Below are 18,790 nucleotides of genomic sequence, written 5' to 3'. Positions count from 1 at the left end.
GCAAAATGCAATTTCAACCAAAAAGACATTCTATGAATCGCTTTCTACGAGAAGGAAAATGCCATTCATTCTAAAAATGTCCATTAAACAGTTTAGATGAAAAGGTTTCTCATTAATTGTATTCTATGAAATAGCTTTTCTGTAAATCACATAAAACCCCATCTCATTGCACACTGGCTTTCTGTTGTTGGCTTCCACTTGTTTGAGGTGTCTATCGTACACTGAGTTTCAATAGCCTTGTGATGTTACATACATTTTAAAAACAGTAATAATGATTATACATCCAAATTTATTGTCCGGTTCTTGATGAATAGTCCGTACTTGAACCAGAAACTTTTCAGAACAAAGCAGTGCACAGTCCACTGATAAGTAGTAAATATTACAACAATGTTTTATCCAGTTACGAAAGTCTTCTCAGCCCACACCTGTTTTGCAGACCCTCTGCTTTTCCAAGCTAATGAAAACACAAAGCAAAGATATAAAAATTGTCTAAATTAATTCATATGATACTTCAACACAATAACACGTTCTGATCAATTAATTTCTGTCCTGGCATGGGTATTAAATCCAGTTAAATGATACACACCATCCTAGCATTGAATATATAAATATGCATCGGTTAAAATACTCATGTCTGGTTATAGGTCCTTTACTTCCTACCTATGAATTTGGATGTATAATCATTAGTAATAAATCTTCATCTGAATACCCCCGATTTGTTTTAATTGTATTATGTAACTGATCACCCTAGTGGGTAACTAGGGCTCAAGGGAGAGACGCGCTGGGCACTAATCTGTTATTCTTATTGCTATTTTATTACATTTCATGTATTGTTTTCTGTTCCATCTGCTTAGTAACCCCACCCTTGCCAGGCGGTTGTACTACAGAGCAAATGTTCTTTCACCCTGACTTATTGCTCTACCGCTTCAAAAAGGTTTCACAGATTAGTTCATTCTTTGCCCTCCTTAGAGGGCGTTGTTACTCACTGGCTATAGTTATGGGGTGAGAGCAGGTAGCGCCTACAGCACCTCATAGATCAACATGTTAGTGTACATTTATATGAAACAAATTACTGTACTCTCTCTGCTGCACTGGAGTGCATTTCAATGGCAGGACTTTTTTTTAGGGAGAGGGGCTACAGGTGGAGGAAAGATCTAGATTCATCTCGGAAGGACGAAATACAGTTATGGGTTTACAGTAGAAAGGTAGACTGCAATTCCGAGCTCTAGACTTTCAAGCACTGTGTTGTTGTCTCTCGGGCCAGTGCTGATTGATGACCGCATTACTTCTAGCCAGAACAAGTCATACTTATTGTGTTGAGCAGCTGTCTGCTACCATTACAAGATGGCAAGATAGAGGTTTGCATAAAGTGGATGAGTGCACTACCACTTCACCAAATTAACACTTTGTCAAAGGACTGCCTATTTTCTATTGTATAGAAAGCAGTGTTTGGTAGAGCTTGCTACTTCCTGCCCAGTAGGACATTTTATCAGACATGCACTCCAGTAGTCGTAGTGGTATTAAATCACAACTATAACAAAATATACAAAAGATATCCGTTATTACTGGCCGGTCAGTCTCCCTTTGGTCTACTGTTTATACAAGTTTATATTTCTTTACAGTTAGCTAAAGGCAGGCTTAACCATAACCACGTTCACTAGTTGGTGGGTTGTGATGAGTGATCAATTACATTTATGGACATATGACATTTTGAGCAGCCATAAAATTAACCTATTTATTTACACTTCTTTGTACTAAAGTTTCCCTCTTCCTATGTGATTCTGTTAAGGTTTCCTTCAGATCTTTCGTTCTGTTTGTCACTTTTGGGTATTCAACATTTTTTCCCACCCTGAGCCCATTATTATCAGACGTCTGATGTATCTATATGGGCAGGTTTAAAATGTACTTTCTTGTTGCTAGGTGTGAAATTTCACCCAATACAGAATAAGACCCGAAAACTCTCATTACACTCATCACTCGTGCTATCCAAATATTACTAGGTTTTTTGTCAACTTTTCTTAGGAGGGCAGGAAAAGTACTGTAGCTTGCAGTCGATCATGCTTTACATTGAGAAATGATTTGTGAATTCTAATACTTCTCTGCTATGTTTGATTGATAGTTTATATTGGACAATGCTGAGAAGTTCACAGCACTTCAAATATGTAATCTCGTCTTGGCATTTGGTCGACTTAATTACCAGCCCAGCAAAGGAGACCAATTCTTTGACATGGTAAGCGCTTCTTTGCTTGTTCTCCTTGGCCGTTGCACACTTCAGCATTACTTACTTTGTTTTATAGATTTTTTTTTTTAAGTATATCCTTTAAAAGTTGCATTATTCTTTTGTTCTACATGCTTCCTTTTTTAGAGTTAATGGTATTGGGGCAAAATTAAGTTTGCACGGAAGCATACGATTTAGTTAAGTATAGAAGGTGGAGTTAGAACTGTGATCAACTGGTCCCAAGCTGACAATTTAACTCCAGTACCACAGCCTAGCATCCATCTTGCTCTCACGTTACCATCCTCTTTCCATCTGCCTTGCACAACATTTGATTGCAAACTCCTGCAAGCATTCCAGAGACGGATTGGCCTGTTTTTTACTGCATCAGCTGGGAGAAAGCAGTTTTTTCCCAGCTTGTCTATTGCTACTAGCACCTGTCTCCCTCTAATCATTGATGAGCTGATTTTGCTTCTCACCTCCCCCTACAGGAACTGTAACACCTGGTGGTGAGCCTCAAAGGCTCAGTCCTTTTGTTACAGCGCCGCAGGGCATCCCAGCTAGTGAAGATGCCCGCCCCTCTGGCTACTGCCCCCACTTTTGGCGGCAAGGCTGAAGGAGAACAATGAGAAAAACAAGGAGGAGTCACCCACCAGTCAGGACAGACCCTAAGGTGTCCTGAGCTGAGGTGACCCCTGCCTAGCGAAATCCTCCATCTTTAGTTTGGAGGATTCCCCCAATAGGATTAGGGATGTGCCCTCCACCCCACAGGGTTAGCCATTGGCTACTGCCCTCCCAGGCCCAAACACACCCCTATCTAGTATTTAGGGGCACCCCAGAACCTAGGAAACTAGACTTCCTGCAACCTTAACAAGAAGGACTGCTGACCTGAGGCCCTGCAGAGAAGACTGAGACGACAACTGCTTTGGCCCCAGCCCTACCGGCCTGTCTCCCAACTTCGAAGAAAACTGCAACAGCGACGCATCCAACAGGGACCAGCGACATCTGAAGCCTCAGAGGACTGCCCTGCACCCAAGGACCAAGAAACTCCTGTGAACAGCGTCCCTGTTCAAAAACCTGCAACCTGCTTGCAACAAAGAAACAACTTTAAAGACTTCACGTTTCCCGCTGGAAGCGTGAGACTTTCCACTCTGCACCCGACGCCCCTGGCTCGACCTACGAAAAACTAACACTTCAGGGAGGACTCCCCAGTGACTGTGAGCCAGTGAGTAGCCAGAGACAACCCCCTAAGCCCCCACAGCGACGCCTGCAGAGGAAATTCAGAGGCTCCCCCTGACCGCGACTACCTGTAACAAGGAACCCGATGACTGGAACCAACACTGGAGCACCCGCAGCCTCCAGGACCTGAAGGAACCGAACTCCAGTGCAGGAGCAACCCTCTGCCTAGCCCAGGTGGTGGCTACCCCAAGGAGCCCCCCTGTGCCTGCCTGCATCGTTGAAGTGACCCCCGAGTCCCTCCATTACTTCCTATCTAAAATCCGACAACTGTTTGCACACTGCACCCGGCCGCCCCTGTGCCACTGAGGGTGTACTTTCTGTGCCTGCTTGATATTGTGTTCATTCAAAGTTCCTAAAGTATCTAAGTGAAGTACCTTACATTTAAAGTGTTTAATTTAAATCTGGAACCTGTGGTTCTTAAAATAAACTAAGAAAATATATTTTTCAATATAAAAACCTATTGGCCTGGAAGTAAGTCTTTGAGTGTGTGTTCCTCATTTATTGCCTGTGTGTACAACAAATGCTTAACACTACCCTCTGATAAGCCTACTGCTCGACCACACTACCACAAAATAGAGCATTAGAATTATCTTTTTGCCACTATCTTACCTCTAAGGGGAACCCTTGGACTCTGTGCACACTATTTCTTACTTTGAAATAGTATATACAGAGCCAACTTGCTACATATATCAGTGTAATTACTGTCATTTGTTACTTCATCTTGTTTTATGTGAACCTCGTTTTAGGTTACGAATAAAAAAAAAATATTGAATTGATTTTGTACTATGCCTGTTATAACGTATCAGATTTTGTATTCCTAGTTGCCTGGTCACATTGTTCCTTCTAAGATGATTGGATTGTGTGATTTATTGTACTGAAGTTGAATACAAATGTGTCATAAGGTGCTTCACAGCTTTGATTTAGCCTGCCATTTAACTTTGTCCTTTTCAGGTGCACGAGAGACTACCTGCCGAAATGGATGCTTTAGATCCACAGTTCCAGGTGGACTTGGTATGGTCCCTGTGCGTGCTGCAGCAAGCAAAGGACTTGTACTTGCAGAGGGTGCTACGACCAGATTTTTACATGCAAATCCTAGGTAAATACTCAAAATGTGATAATGGTCTTAAGTCCCTTTCTTGCTACACAAGCTGGCAATGCTAGTTATGTTTCCACACGCCGTTATTTAAGATTTGTAAACTGTTGTCAAACATTGTCATTTTCATTCTGTAGTTACTTGGGTAAAATATTATATGCTTGATTCTGTTGTGTCCAACTGATTCTGGTTTCTAATGTCTCCTGATTTTAAATTGTAAAAGTATACGTTGTAGATAACACTTGAATGTTTCAGACTGGCGTAGTGAGCATGATATATTCTGTATCATATTGGTTTATCAGGAAGCCTACAAATGATTTTTTGAAAAGTGGTTGTTTGAAGCTGTTTAGAGGCGGCAAAACATAAAGATCCAGCTGTCTATTTATGGGTTCAAAAGTCAAGTCGAACGAAAACAGAAAATTATTTCCTATGTCATAATTCATTTCAAAGTATCAAGTCCTATCTGCCCGTGGGATGGTTTGGAGAAAAGCGTGGCTTTATATCGGCAGATCTTTGCATGCATAGTCTATCCCAAGACATAATCTAGATCAAGCCCTGTACTTTTGTTTTTGTTTTTTTCATTTTATCGTTTACCTAGTCGAGTGTGCTTTTGAAACACTAATTTAGAGGCAAGTCTGATCAGTCCATTTAACTGTGCCCTCCATTGAAGGAATTTGGTTTTAACAGCTTGCAAAAATGTAAGTATACTTTAGTGCTTTGTTGCTTATCAAGGTAGTACGATTCAGGCTTGTGTAAAATGTGTCCATTTTTGGGCAGCTGGCGATAGCACAGGTAAATGACAGTGTAGCATGGCTTCACAACACTGATGGATTACAGAACATTGCATATGTGCACTTTCCTGTATCTCTGACCTTAATGAGAGGTCTTCATTGATTATGGCATCAAATAATTAATCATAAGTGCGTATTGGTAACGTTTCTAGCATGCACTGGTTGTCCAACTCCGTATGTATGACGGCAGAACCATCTTGCAGCTTCAAAGCATTCCACATTATAAGCACACAGAAATGGCTTGATGATCCCACTGCAGTCTTGTCAAATTCAGTTCTGTCATCTCAGTGGCGGACACTGGCCCAAAAGACTGCTACAGGAAAGCACTGCAGCCCATGGGCCTCGGTTTCCATCAGTGGAAACTGAGAATAAAAGGTTCTGCTGACAGATGAGATCAGTGCGCTTTAAATATCTCCTCGAAGTCGTTTTGTGTACATCTTTAATGTTGTACAAAGTTGTATTTGTTTACATTTAGTGTTCAGTGAAACTGACTATGCTTTTGTCATCCAGGTGACCAATCTGCCAAGACCCGTAACTATAGACTGAAGGTGGTGTGCATCAACTCTAGTGCTAGGTTTGACGGCTCCGATTACCAAGGTCCCTACATTCCCTCCGACGTTCTGCACACCGAAGTGTCTCTGCATGGTCACCGAAAGCCGACCCCCCTGCAGACCGGCCTGGTTGAGGCATTGAAGGCGATTGCTGGAGAGTCTTGCTTTCGTCATGGTGTGATTACTGTACACGGCTGGCAGATAGGTATTGATATTTCCCTAAAACTGCACATTTTGTAAGATGCCCGATGTTTACTTGCCTCCTCACTGATGATATTCTATAGACAACTGCAGACAAGGCATTTCCGTATTCCCTGTTTGGCTTCTGTTTTAACGGTCACAACATTTGTGAATTAATCTTAATCTAGTAAACTGGCATCGTTTTCCCAGTATGGAACAGAGCGCGATTGTTTTGCCAATTGTTTTTTTTTTTTTTTTTGTTTAGGTTGACAAAGTGAATGTATTTGAGTGCTGCAAAGTAATCCTCTGTCTCATGAATGGAAAACGTGCCATTTCGAGTATTGTCCATTTTTGATGACTCCAACCTTAGTAATCACAATTTATGTTGCAGCCTCGTCAAATTCAGATCCGCCTCTGTTGTGGCGAGGTCTGGCCCAAGAAGCTGCCACAGTGAATGCTTGTTGCTCATGGGCCCCATGTCGCTGCCACTAGACACTGGGGATAAGATGTGCAACAGACACCCCAAAGTCATGAGCCGGCTATTCTACGCAGTTCTTCGATGCTAGTGCGTTTTTGCTAGTTTACAAGGACAGCTTTGAAGTGTAGTGCATAAAGCCTGCACTGCAGATGCTTCCAGTGAGAACACCTTGTAATATAATATCTGTTTTTTTTTTGCTCCTTGTGTTAAGTTTGACTTTTAGTGGATTATCAAATTGCTCCTAATTTGCAGCTGTTTTTTTTTTTTAATTATGAATGTAATAATGTTCCCTAAAAGGCTTCCGTATGGAGGCCACGGCATCTGCTTTAAATGGCAGCGCACGGCCTTTTCAGTTGCCTCCTTCCCAGTCCCTGCTGTTCATACTTTGGACTCCTTTGTCTCACCAGACTGCAGAAAAAGAAGGCAATCTTTGTTTGTTTGTTTGTTTATTTATTTTTTTGTGTGTGTAAATCGGTGATTTCTTTTTGTGCTTTGCAGACGGTCTTAAGCTTCATGACAGTTGTTCAAAATTAAATAAACTAGGGCAATTGTACTGACTCGTATGGTTATCTTGCTTGCTGCACGAATTCCACAAAACCATCCGCTCTTAAAAATCCCAACATAGGCAACAAGTGACGTTGCTCAGTTTAAAAAAAAAAAAAAAAAAGCGATGTACTAAAAACATTACCTCCTTGCTATTTATAATGCTCTGATACAACTCTTTCTGAGAGTCCCTCTTTAAACAATATTTTCTCACCTCTGGAAATCTGTGCCGCCACAAACCTGCCCGTAAGTCAGGAAACATAAAGGCTTTCCTGTTCTCTGCAACCCAGCAGCACAAACTCAAAGCCTGCAGGCTGAGAAGCTCTCTGCCACTACCTCCCAGTCTCCAACCGATGTCGGATGTTGCAGTCTGTTCCTGAGTGTAAAGGTATTCACTCTGTCCGTATAAAGTAATAATTATCTTCCTCACACCAAACTGAGTGCTCATAATGACAAGGCTGCGTAAAACAAATAATTGGGTGGTGCAGGTTTTTTTAATTTTTTTTATTTACCTTTTAAAAGTTCAAGATTTCCCAACTCCTCCCTATTGAACTCCTCCAAACACATGCACCACTCCGATATGATGCAAATGCTGTGTTCAGATCCTGGGTTTTAAATTGCCTAAATAAAATGCAGATTCATTTTTTAATTCTGCCCTTTGTTTTGTTGTTGTAAAAAGGAGGTTACGGTACATTGTAGTGATTATGCATGTTGAAGGCTTGCTGCAATCAGTATCAATTACTATTTCAGATGGCGAGGTGGTTCTGGACACAGAGAACAACCCCCTTCCCCTGAATGAACTGGTAGCTCCGCATTTGCCTAAGTCCCCTGGTGCAAACCCTTTGCCCACAGGTGCAAAAAGGTAAGGGAACTTCAAACTTGCATTAAAGCCTATTTGTTGTCAATTAAACGTAACACATAACGAGTTAGCAGACTATCTAGGTGCCAATCTGGGCAGTAAAACTAGGAAATCAGTGATAATTTAGACATTATCACATTGTGTGAGCCTTGGGAAATCTCTTACCTTCCTAAGGCTCATTTGACTCGTTCCAAAATAGAAACCCTGAAGGAAAATAAATGAATAAACATTAATTACTATGAAACATAGGTCTTTACATTTGGGTTTGACGATGAATAGTAACTTTTTTTATTTTTTATTACGAAAAATTTTCTGTATGAATTGTTTCTTGTTGAATGCTTGTATAGTTAAGTTGTCCTTTGTGAACAGACCCCAAACAAAGGAGGACATTTACTCAATAAATATTCTGAAACAGATTTGTCTGTTTGTTATGTTAGGAACTGAAATAGACTGTTGCTGTCACCCTCTTCGCTTCTTGTTCCTTAATCTGTTGGTATTTCCATTCCCCAATTATACGCCAGAAAGGCTATTTAGATGGACATGCCTCCTAGAAATAATCCTAACCTTCTGAGTCCTGCAGCCTTGTCAAATTCAGTCCTACCTTCCATGGTAGGCGCTGGCCCAAATGGCTGCCACAGCAACTGTAGCTCATGGGCCTTACACCCGTCATTGGGTGATGGGGATAAAGAACCTGCTTCAGACAAGTCTTGAATACATTAACTGTAGCTTCTATAATCTTCAATCTGTTGATCTGTTTCAGTTATAGCAGAATGAAGATGGGTGAGGCCTAGTCTTCTGCAGTTGTATAATGTTGGCATGAATGGCACATGCCAGGTGTGTGAAACTCGTAAGTGCTAACTGTTTTATGAAGATTTTACTGACAGCCTACAGATCTTATTGGAAGCGAAACATATTGCCTATTAGTAGTTTTGCAGGCCTACTGTTAGAAGGAATTGAATTGGATAAACTGTTAACACATTTACCTACTTGTTCATAAAGGTCATGTGGTCTTTTGGAAATCCTACGTTCATAAGGTCACTTTAAGTACTGGGCAGGTAATGGTTTACAGCAATTTTGTTTCAGCATGGGATAGCAATGAAATTGTACAAAAGTCTTGCCAGGATGGGTGCACAGCTAAGGAAAATGTCAGCATAAAATTAAAGTGGAAAGGCAAATTTCTAAGGTTCAGTTATAAAATAAATGAGAAGTGCTTCTTAGTGAGAAATAATATGCATTAGCTAACACTTTTTTTTATTTGCACAAGGGCATATTAGATTGTAAAGTTTGTCTGAATTAGTGTACGGCCTAATTTCCTTTTTTTCAGCTGCCATAAATAAAATGGGGATTCCTGGCAGGTGGCTATCTATGCATTTACTAATACAGGTTTCTTCATCACAAGTGCATAGAAATCCGAAGTAGTAAATGTCAGTCGGGGGCGTTTAAGTGAGCATTCCAAAGCGTTGGTTGGCTTGAATTTCAAATAATTCCTCTTTCGAAATGGTATTTGGTATAGGGTGTGTAGGACGTGCTTTCTTCAGTTATGTTTTCATGTCAGGAACAAAAAGTGTGGTTGCATAGAGCCTTCACAAAAAAGTGATGACTGGCCCAGAAGTATGCCTGAAAACCTGCTCTTGGCACAGCTTTCTAGACCCACTTTTGTGAATGTTAGGCAATAGAGGAAAACTACACCCAGGTAAAGACACGAATCGTGGCCTTAATTATTTTTTATTTCTCAAGTACGAACATTTTAGGGTGTTACTATTTTTTTTATTTTTTTTAACACTATGTATGTTCTGGAGGACTTCATCAAACGTGCAAGATTACCACCATTCATTTGGAAGATGTCAACTGTCCTCCCTTCTACAACTGAATACTCCAAGGAAACAATCGCTTTTTAATGTTTGAAACAGAGAAATTTGAAACTAGAGAACATCTGTTCCTACGGGTTTGCAACAAATAGTCAAAGTAAGACTGTTAGTAACTTAAGAATATGTGAAGAGATGTTTTCACACATCTCAGACGTACCCTCAATGTTAGTCCTGGCATCTGAATGTCTCAGGCCTTCATTTGTAACTCAGTTGGTGAAAGAGGCCAAAGACTACCTTAAGCAGGATTGGGTGGGCGTCTTCCAGGTGTTAAAAAGAAATTTAGATTGAGCATCATGGGAAATTTATTTTTAAAACCCAGACATCCATTGGTGAACCTGCCCATGCCATGAAGACCTTACTACTGAATAAAATTTTAGGTTTCTTGCTCAGTTCTGGATTTTAAAACTCTACTCGCAATCCTAATTCTACGGTGAATTTGATAAGCAATAGGTTCTTAATCTTCTCAAAACTCTAGATGTTTCGAGTCTTGGAGGGTGTTCACCAGTTCCTATATGTTTGTGTTAAGCAGGTTCCGATGTTCTGGACCAGCTGCTGGTTTTGAATTTTCTCATATGTCATTTTTTTCATTTTCTGATTTCTGGATATTGACAAGTGAATCGTTCCTCGATTATATTCCATCTATGATAGCTGAAAGTCACTTGAAGGGGGTAATCTAGTTTAAACACTAACCCTTCTAAGATTACCCGTGATAAATGCAGCTCAGTCAATTATTACACATTTTGTTGTAGATTTATTTTCCTTCTCTACCTTAGCCTTTGGCTTACTGTCTTTCCACTGTAAATGTACATTGTCATTTTTCTTAAAGTTCCACACCCCTTTAAATTCAATCTCTGCTAATCTGCACTACAGTGACATTTATGTAAACTTCATAATTCATGAAAAAGTACTTCTGCATATGCCTTTTATTAATTACGCATGTTCTCTCGCCATTTCCCAAGTGCTTACTTAGCAAAACGGTACTGAGTACGTCAAATAACATTTAGAGTTACAAGCAGTTATTGAACTGACCCAAGAATGAAAGATTAGTTGTAATCCGTTGTGTGAGAAACATTTTTCTATACCTTATTAAGACAGTACCAACTTTGTTTACCATTGAAACTGACCTAATGTGGGGAAGAAAATTAGTTGCATTAATCAACCAGTTGGTGCTAGTGACTGCACTAGTTCCTGTCTTTGTGTGATGCTATAAAACTATTACTGATCACCTAAAGAGGTGCCTACAGCAGTCGCACAGTATACTATGGATAGGTAAATCTGACCCTAATTAGTCCCAAACTCTTATGCAGATTCTTTGAATCCTCAATTTTAGTGAATGCTGACATTTACGGTTTTAGCAGATGCCATCAAGGGAAACTAAACTTTAAATCCTGAACACAGTAACGTACTGGTGCATTATCTCATGTCTTGCACTTGGTTTCTACTCAGATTCTCAGTGTGCTGCATTCTAATGCATTTCTCTGAACTTTATAGCTGGTCACTGTAAAATTAGTCAACCTCAAAATAATCTGTCCAGATCCTGGCATCGGCCCCCGTGAACCCACTTCCATTGAAACGCCATGATCCTAACATAAAAACACCAAGTCCTACCTCCTATTCCACATTTTCTAATTGTAGAATTCCATACACGCGTTTTGCCCGTGAGCATTAGTGCTTCACAGATACCTGACATCTATGGTCCCTGCTGAGCATGAACTTGCTTTTAACCTGAAGTTTGCAGCCTTTATTTTACTCTACTGATCAATGTCAAAAGGAACATGGCAGTGTGTGAAAAGGAAGTCAGTCACCCTCATCAGTACAAAAATAGAGACCCTGTAGTTTAATCACAGAAAGAAGCAACAATGTGTGACTTTTATGGAGTATGTTTACTCAAAATTAGGGTGAGTCAGGTTAAGAGCTGGTTATGCTGCATAGAGAAAAGAGGGACACACTATCACAGTGTGGTAGCGGGTTAATATACACTGCTTTCTCAGTCTTCTCTTTCGTGTCTTCTCTCCCTTTACAGGTTATGGGTAAGCAGAAGTAGCTTTGCCCTTAGCTAACTCGCAAGTATTTTCACTCAGTAGTGGAAATCGCGATGCGCCTCTTCAGATTAGTGGAGTTAAAACTGGCTCTTTCCCTGACTTGAGTTTGCAACTTCATTCATAACATATCTTTGACGTCATCTTGACAAACCCAATAAGGACGTACTATATCTGAATAAAAGCCCACTTAAGTTACTTACTCTACCCTGTTTCTGGTGTATGATCAAACACAATTTCCATACTTGCCTCTGTTAGAACGAGTCATTATATTTGTTTTTCTAGGATAACATTCAACAGCTTCCTGTGGTCAAAAAGATGTGATGTTGTATTTGCTTTTGTCACCTAGGAGTCAGTAGGCTGATGGAAATTTTACCCCGAAATATCATCAGAATGGGCCACCATATTGGCTGACAGGCAAAACCTTGCACACCAAGTATTTGAAAATATTCATCATTTTGAAATCAAAACTTTGAAGTATGTCATAGAGAATGGGCAGTTGTCACCGACTGCTTCCTTTTTCAGCAGTAGAGGTGGAATCCATGTTCGACTGATCCTGAGGCCAAGGTATCTTGTCCTTTCAGTAGAGGACAAGGTAGGTAGAATGTGTATTGTTAGCTGCATGCTTACACACAAAGTTGTGCCTGGCCATTTACTGTGAGCTAAATATAATTGCATTTTGTAATTTCAATATATGGCAGTTTATTGCCTGATTTCAAGTAGTTCTTTCTTACCTCACTCCAACCTACTCTTTTCCACATCAAACACAGGTTAGCTTTCCTTTGCTGGGACTTTTCAAGCTTCAGTGGAAAAAGTAAGGATCTTCTGGGAAGGTATGCTGTGTGCCGAAGGCATCTGCAAGCTGCTGGCTTCTTGATTGTGGACGTAAGTGATGGGCATGGATTAATGAGTTGGATGCGTGGATGAATGTTCCTTTTCAGCTGTGGCCTTGGTTTCATGGCTAGCTGTTGGAAAAAAAATAATAATAATCCACCATGGGCCTCTTTCAGAAGCCTTTTTGTAGCATCTAAAAATTAATATTACAGCAGTACTACTCTTGTACAAAAAATGTAATTCACAGATCGAAGATGAGACTGGCCCCTCTCATCTGTCCTGTGCAGAGTTCTCGGCCATGGTGGAAAAGATCTCCCTACACATAGGTTTATGTTTTAATAGCAAATGTTGGAGGGACTAGGAGGAGGGGTTGGAAAATGGAGAATAATTACTAAAAAAAAAAAAAAGGGAAATTTAAGGAGGGACTTGGGTGGGACATGCTAATACAAATCTAACACCCACAACATAGTAAGATAACTGCAAAATACATTTTTAAGGTTACTACAGTAGTTAAGGTGTCAAAACGATAAATTTACTCAGCCCAGCCGCGAAGAAAATTTGAGAACCACACATGGTCAACTACAGATTACTGGAGTACGCTACCATGGAAAATATTGAAGGCAAAGAATTAAAATGAATTTCCATAGGAATTCTTAAATAAATTAAATTAGTTTCGGTATGGTTGGCCGATGGTTCAATTTTAAATATGACAAAAGAAACTCTCTGAAAATTCCAAGGTTAAAATTACATAGTTGAGTGTTGGAATGAGATAGGGGTGAACGTTAAAGTGGGAAAAAACCCTGAAAAAACAGTTATAGCTCAGTTAAAAACACTTTCACCGCAACACATGTAATCCAGTTCATATTACACGTCGTTGCATAATTTGTATGTTGGAATAAATGTCTTTTTGCATTGCTTTGAAATACTCCACCTTGCCCTTTCTGACTTGCCCTGGGCATTTTTTGTTTTTGTCTGGCACTTCTGTTCCTTTCATTGAGACTTCATTTACAAGTAGTTTAGTAAAATTGAGGGGAGACCAAGTTAGTTGAGCGCTCACAAACACTCCCTTATATAATATTTGGGGACAAAGTATGCAAGACCTAGAACATACACACTATGAAATAGTTTTGGTGTTATCTGCTCCTAGATGCTGCTTAAAGCAATGACTCTTCCTAACCAACATCTTGCCAACTTTTTATTGCTTACTTGTGAAATGCACATTCATCTATAAACACATGGCACTGACTGAATATGTAGCGAGTTTGTTTGCGGAGCCCTGTCTTTTCAATGTTCTGCTATATCTAAGTTTCTGCCCTTAACCGCTTACTGCAGTAAACTTTTACTGCTCTTTGAAAGGTTTATGTCCAAAGGGAGTAACTTGGTTATCCAGTTGGAATGTATTGGTGTTCTGGATCTGTGATGTTAGTGGCTGTAGGAAGTTGGCTCTGTATGCACTATTTCAAAGTAAGGAATAGTATGTACAGAGTCCAAGGGTTCCCCTTACAGGTAAGATAGTGGCAAAAAGAGATAATACTAATGCTCTATTTTGTGGTAGTGTGGTCGAGCAGTAGGCTTATCAAAGGAGTAGTGTTAAGCATTTGTTGTACATACACACAGGCAATAAATGAGGAACACACACTCGGAGACAAATCCAGCCAATAGGTTTTGTTATAGAAAAATATATTTTCTTAGTTTATTTTAAGAACCACAGGTTCAAATTCTACATGTAATATCTCATTTGAAAGGTATTGCAGGTAAGTACTTTAGGAACTTTGAATCATTACATTAGCATGTATACTTTTGACATAAAACACAATAAGTTGTTTTAAAAGTGGACACTTAGTGCAATTTTCACAATTTTTCACAGTTCCTGGGGGAGGTACGTTTTTGTTAGTTTTCACAGGTAAGTAAGTCACTTACACGTTTCAGTTTTTGGTCCAAGGTAGCCCACAGTTGGGGGTTCAGAGCAACCCCAGAGTCACCACACCAGCAGCTCAGGGCCGGTCAGGTGCAGAGGTCAAAGAGGTGCCCAAAACGCATAGGCTTCAATGGAGAGAAGGGGGTGCCCCTGTTCCGGTCTGCCAGCAGGTAGGAACCCGCGTCTTCGGAGGGCAGACCAGGGGGGGTTTTGTAGGGCACCGGGGGGGACACAAGTCCACACAAAAAGTACACCCTCAGCGGCACTGGGGCGGCCGGGTGCAGTGTAGAAACAAGCGTCGGGTTTTCAATGGAAATCAAGGAGAGATCAAGGGATCTCTTCAGCGTTGCAGGCAGGCAAGGGGGGGGGCTCCTCGGGGTAGCCACCACCTGGGCAAGGGAGAGGGCTTCCTGGAGGTCACTCCTGCACAGGAGTTCGGTTCCTTTAGGTGCTGGGGGCTGCGGGTGCAGGGTCTTTTCCAGCCGTCGGGAAATGGAGTTCAGGCAGTCGCGGTCAGGGGGAGCCTCGGGATTCCCTCTGCAGGCGTCGCTGTGGGGGTTCAGGGGGGACAACTTTGGTTACTCACGGACTCGGAGTCGCCGGAGGGTCCTCCCTGAGGTGTTGGTTCTCCACCAGTCGAGTCAGGGTCGCCGGGTGCAGTGTTGCAAGTCTCACGCTTCTTGCAGGGAGTTGCAGGGGTCTTTAAATCTGCTCCTTGAAACAAAGTCGCAGTTCTTTTGGAGCAGTGCCGCTGTCCTCAGGAGTTTCTTGGTCTCTTGGAAGTAGGGCAGTCCTATGAGGATTCAGAGGTCGCTGGTCCTGGAGAAAGCGTCGCTGGAGCAGGGTTCTTTAGAAGGCAGGAGACAGGCCGGTAGGACTGGGGCCAAAGCAGTTGGTGTCTTCTTTCTTCTTCTGCAGGGGTTTTCAGCTCGGCAGTCTTCTTCTTCGGTAAGTTGCAGGAATCTAAATTCTTAGGTTCAGGGAAGCCCTTAAATACTAAATTTAAGGGCGTGTTTAGGTCTGTGGGGTTAGTAGCCAATGGCTACTAGCCCTGAGGGTGGGTACACCCTCTTTGTGCCTCCTCCCAAGGGGAGGGGGTCACATCCCTAATCCTATTGGGGAATCCTCCATCTGCAAGATGGAGGATTTCTAAAAGTTAGAGTCACTTCAGCTCAGGACACCTTAGGGGCTGTCCTGACTGGCCAGTGACTCCTCCTTGTTATTCTCATTATTTCTCCTGGACTTGCCGCCAAAAGTGGGGGCTGTGTCCAGGGGGCGGGCATCTCCACTAGCTGGAGTGCCCTGGGGCATTGTAACACGAAGCTTGAGCCTTTGAAGCTCACTGCTAGGTGTTACAGTTCCTGCAGGGGGGAGGTGTGAAGCACCTCCACCCAGAGCAGGCTTTGTTTCTGTCCTCAGAGCCCAAAGGCTCTCACCGCATGAGGTCAGACACTCGTCTCTCAGCAGCAGGCTGGCACGGACCAGTCAGTCCTGCACTGAACAATTGGGTAAAATACAGGGGGTATCTATAAGATGCCCTCTGTGTGCATTTTTTAATAAATCCAACACTGGCATCAGTGTGGGTTTATTATTCTGAGAAGTTTGATACTAAACTTCCCAGTATTCAGTGTAGCCATTATGGAGCTGTTGAGTTCGTTTTTGACAGACTCCCAGCCCATATACTCTTATGGCTACCCTGCACTTACAATGTCTAAGGTTTTGCTTAGACACTGTAGGGGCATAGTGCTCATGCACATATGCCCTCACCTGTGGTATAGTGCACCCTGCCTTAGGGCTGTAAGGCCTACTAGAGGGGTGACTTACCTATGCCACAGGCAGTGGGAGGTTGCCATGTCGACTTAGTCATTTTCTCCCCATCAGCACACACAAGCTGGCAAGCAGTGTGTCTGTGCTGAGTGAGGGGTCCCTAGGGTGGCATAAGACATGCTGCAGCCCTTAGAGACCTTCCCTGGCATCAGGGCCCTTGGTACCAGGGGTACCAGTTACAAGGGACTTACCTAGGTGCCAGGGTTGTGCCAATTGTGGAAACAATGGTACATTTTAGGTGAAAGAACACTGGTGCTGGGGCCTGGTTAGCAGGGTCCCAGCACACTTCTCAGTCAAGTCAGCATCAGTATCAGGCAAAAAGTGGGGGGTAACTGCAACAGGGAGCCATTTCTTTACAGTGGCAAATTAATAAACCCACACAGTACTGTTAAGTAACTACTGACTTCCCAAGAAAAGACGTCAAGCTGCTCCTTTCTGCCTTGCTTAATGAGCATTTGCTCTGTTTTCCTACAGGTGCCCTACTATGAATGGTTCGATCTGAAGTCTGAATGGCAAAAGGTTGCTTACCTGAAAGATAAGATGGGCAAAGCTGTGGCAGAAGACCTGGCTAAATGAGTACATGGAAGTTGAGCCATAGACATTGAGCACTCTTGAGAGAAAGAGATGGAGGATGATGAACTGGAGCAGTTAATATGAGGAACTAAATTTCAGCCACTCCTGGTTGGCTCCAATTTTCTTTTTTTTGTATTAAGACTTACAGATATTTTATGGACACCAGCAAATGCAGAAGGGTTTGCTTAAATGTTGACTTCGACTACAGCGTCTTCATGTCCAAGTGCCAGAAGAAGAGTGGAGCAATTCCCAAAATGGAAGATAATATATAATGAGATGGCACAGTGATTGACAAGACCGCTACACGCTAGGAGAAATAGTTAATGGGTGCAATCTGTATTTTAAGATGAATGTTTATCGTATGAGCAGTAGTTTATTCTGATAAAGTACTTACTCTGGGGGAAAAACCAAAGCTGTTTTTGACTTCTGATTGTTTTTGGTGCGTGTTTTATCTTTTCTGTGCTTAACTAGAACATTAATTCTACCAAAGCATTGTGAAATATTTTGGTTCACTTAATCATTCTTTGGCACAAGTTTGCATGAGGTACTAAATTATGCCTACTACCCCTCCTGTGGCATAGGCTATCAACGACGTCTCTCCACCCATCTCTGTCCTGGACTTTTCTTTCAGTCTGACTCCAGGTGTAACCCAACTCCTTGCACTCAGCCTTGAGGCCTCGATGTCAGTTGTTTCTTGGCCTTCCTCTTTTACTTCTCTCTTGAGAGTTCCAGGTGAGGGCTTGCCTGATGGTGTTTGATGAGGGCTTGCAGAGGGAGTGACCTATCCAACCCTATCGTCTTAATTTCTTCATGAGCAGGGAGTTGAAAAGTCTGCTGCCACAAGTTGTTGCTGATAATGTTTGGCCAGCAGATTTGGAGCATTTTACTTAGACTGGTGTTGATGAAGGTCTGCACTTTTGTGGTGGTGGTCACTGTTTTCCTCCAAATTGCTGCTTCATAAAGAAGGACGGATTTTAAGTTGATGTTAAAAAGCCTGATTCCAGTTTAGGTCCTTGGAGCTCCAGATCTTTTTTTAGCTGAATGACGGCAGCCCTTGCTTTGCTGACTACTACGTTGATGTTGTCGTATGAGTATTCACAAACAAACATTGCCCCTGTTGAAGTGCTGAATCTTTTTACTGCCGCACTTCTTACCCCTCTAGCAGGTGCTGAAGCACATTAGTGGACATGTAGAACTCCTAGACTCTAGGAGATGCTGTGAAGAATGTTGAATTTAGTTTACTCCATGTGGGAAGTGATTTGATGTTGTGTGCACTGTCATCGTCCGCTGCTAGTAAGCATGCAATGGAGTGAAGATTGAGGGATAAAGCGTTGAGACGTATATTGCCTGGTTGAAAAGATGTAGGCTGTGACTATTGCTTGTGTGTGAAATGTTTTGGCGTTCTGTATGTTGAGTAGCCAATTTTACTTCTTTTGTTGCCTTGATCATGTAGCTGTTCTTGGCCTTGATTGGAAAGAATTAGAGTGAGGCATCGTGGCAAGTGCAGTTGTCAACAATCATTTGGAAGTGGGTTTTGTGCAGGGGAGAGCAGGTTCTGGTTTTTGAGTATGCATGGTACAAAGTCATCTGATGTCCATACGTTTCATGTGTGGGCAGTTGGATCTGTTTAATGGGAGCAATCCTCTTATCTTTAAGACTTGGCTAAACAATTCACTCATGAAAAGGTGCTTGCCATCAGCACCATAATCCCACCCAGTCTCTGTGCATTAATCCCCTCTTCCTCCAATAACCAACATCAACAATCATTTTAATGCTTGTCGG

General features: G+C 41.9%; 1 protein-coding gene and 3 non-coding genes across 9 annotated transcripts in view; all 4 read left to right on the top strand.

Moving 5' to 3' along the window:
- Positions 1 to 17,420, top strand: part of TBRG4 (transforming growth factor beta regulator 4) — a 61,181-nt gene extending 43,761 nt beyond the window's left edge. For 5 of the 6 annotated variants that reach the window (XM_069210911.1, XM_069210914.1, XM_069210910.1 and 2 more), the window contains exons 6-11: positions 2,120 to 2,230; positions 4,406 to 4,550; positions 5,849 to 6,094; positions 7,841 to 7,952; positions 12,627 to 12,741; positions 16,910 to 17,420. In XM_069210911.1, coding sequence (XP_069067012.1) covers positions 2,120 to 2,230; positions 4,406 to 4,550; positions 5,849 to 6,094; positions 7,841 to 7,952; positions 12,627 to 12,741; positions 16,910 to 17,011 — 831 coding nt within the window. In that variant the 3' untranslated portion in view covers positions 17,012 to 17,420. The remainder of the gene's footprint in view (positions 1 to 2,119; positions 2,231 to 4,405; positions 4,551 to 5,848; positions 6,095 to 7,840; positions 7,953 to 12,626; positions 12,742 to 16,909) is intronic. The other variant, XM_069210915.1, reaches the window with a different exon arrangement.
- Positions 5,593 to 5,728, top strand: LOC138262510 (small nucleolar RNA SNORA5). The gene has a single exon (XR_011199238.1). It is a non-coding gene; the product is annotated as a small nucleolar RNA SNORA5 (small nucleolar RNA).
- Positions 6,456 to 6,592, top strand: LOC138262507 (small nucleolar RNA SNORA5). The gene has a single exon (XR_011199236.1). It is a non-coding gene; the product is annotated as a small nucleolar RNA SNORA5 (small nucleolar RNA).
- On the top strand, positions 8,525 to 8,655 carry LOC138262511 (small nucleolar RNA SNORA5). Its single transcript, XR_011199239.1, has one exon. It is a non-coding gene; the product is annotated as a small nucleolar RNA SNORA5 (small nucleolar RNA).
- Positions 17,421 to 18,790: the final 1,370 nt, after the last annotated feature.

The sequence above is a fragment of the Pleurodeles waltl genome, chromosome 10, assembly GCF_031143425.1.
Source record: "Pleurodeles waltl isolate 20211129_DDA chromosome 10, aPleWal1.hap1.20221129, whole genome shotgun sequence".
In the NCBI taxonomy this organism is placed as follows: Eukaryota; Metazoa; Chordata; class Amphibia; order Caudata; family Salamandridae; genus Pleurodeles; species Pleurodeles waltl.
Note: the sequence above shows the minus strand (reverse complement) of the source record. Positions and strands in the feature narration are given on the sequence as shown.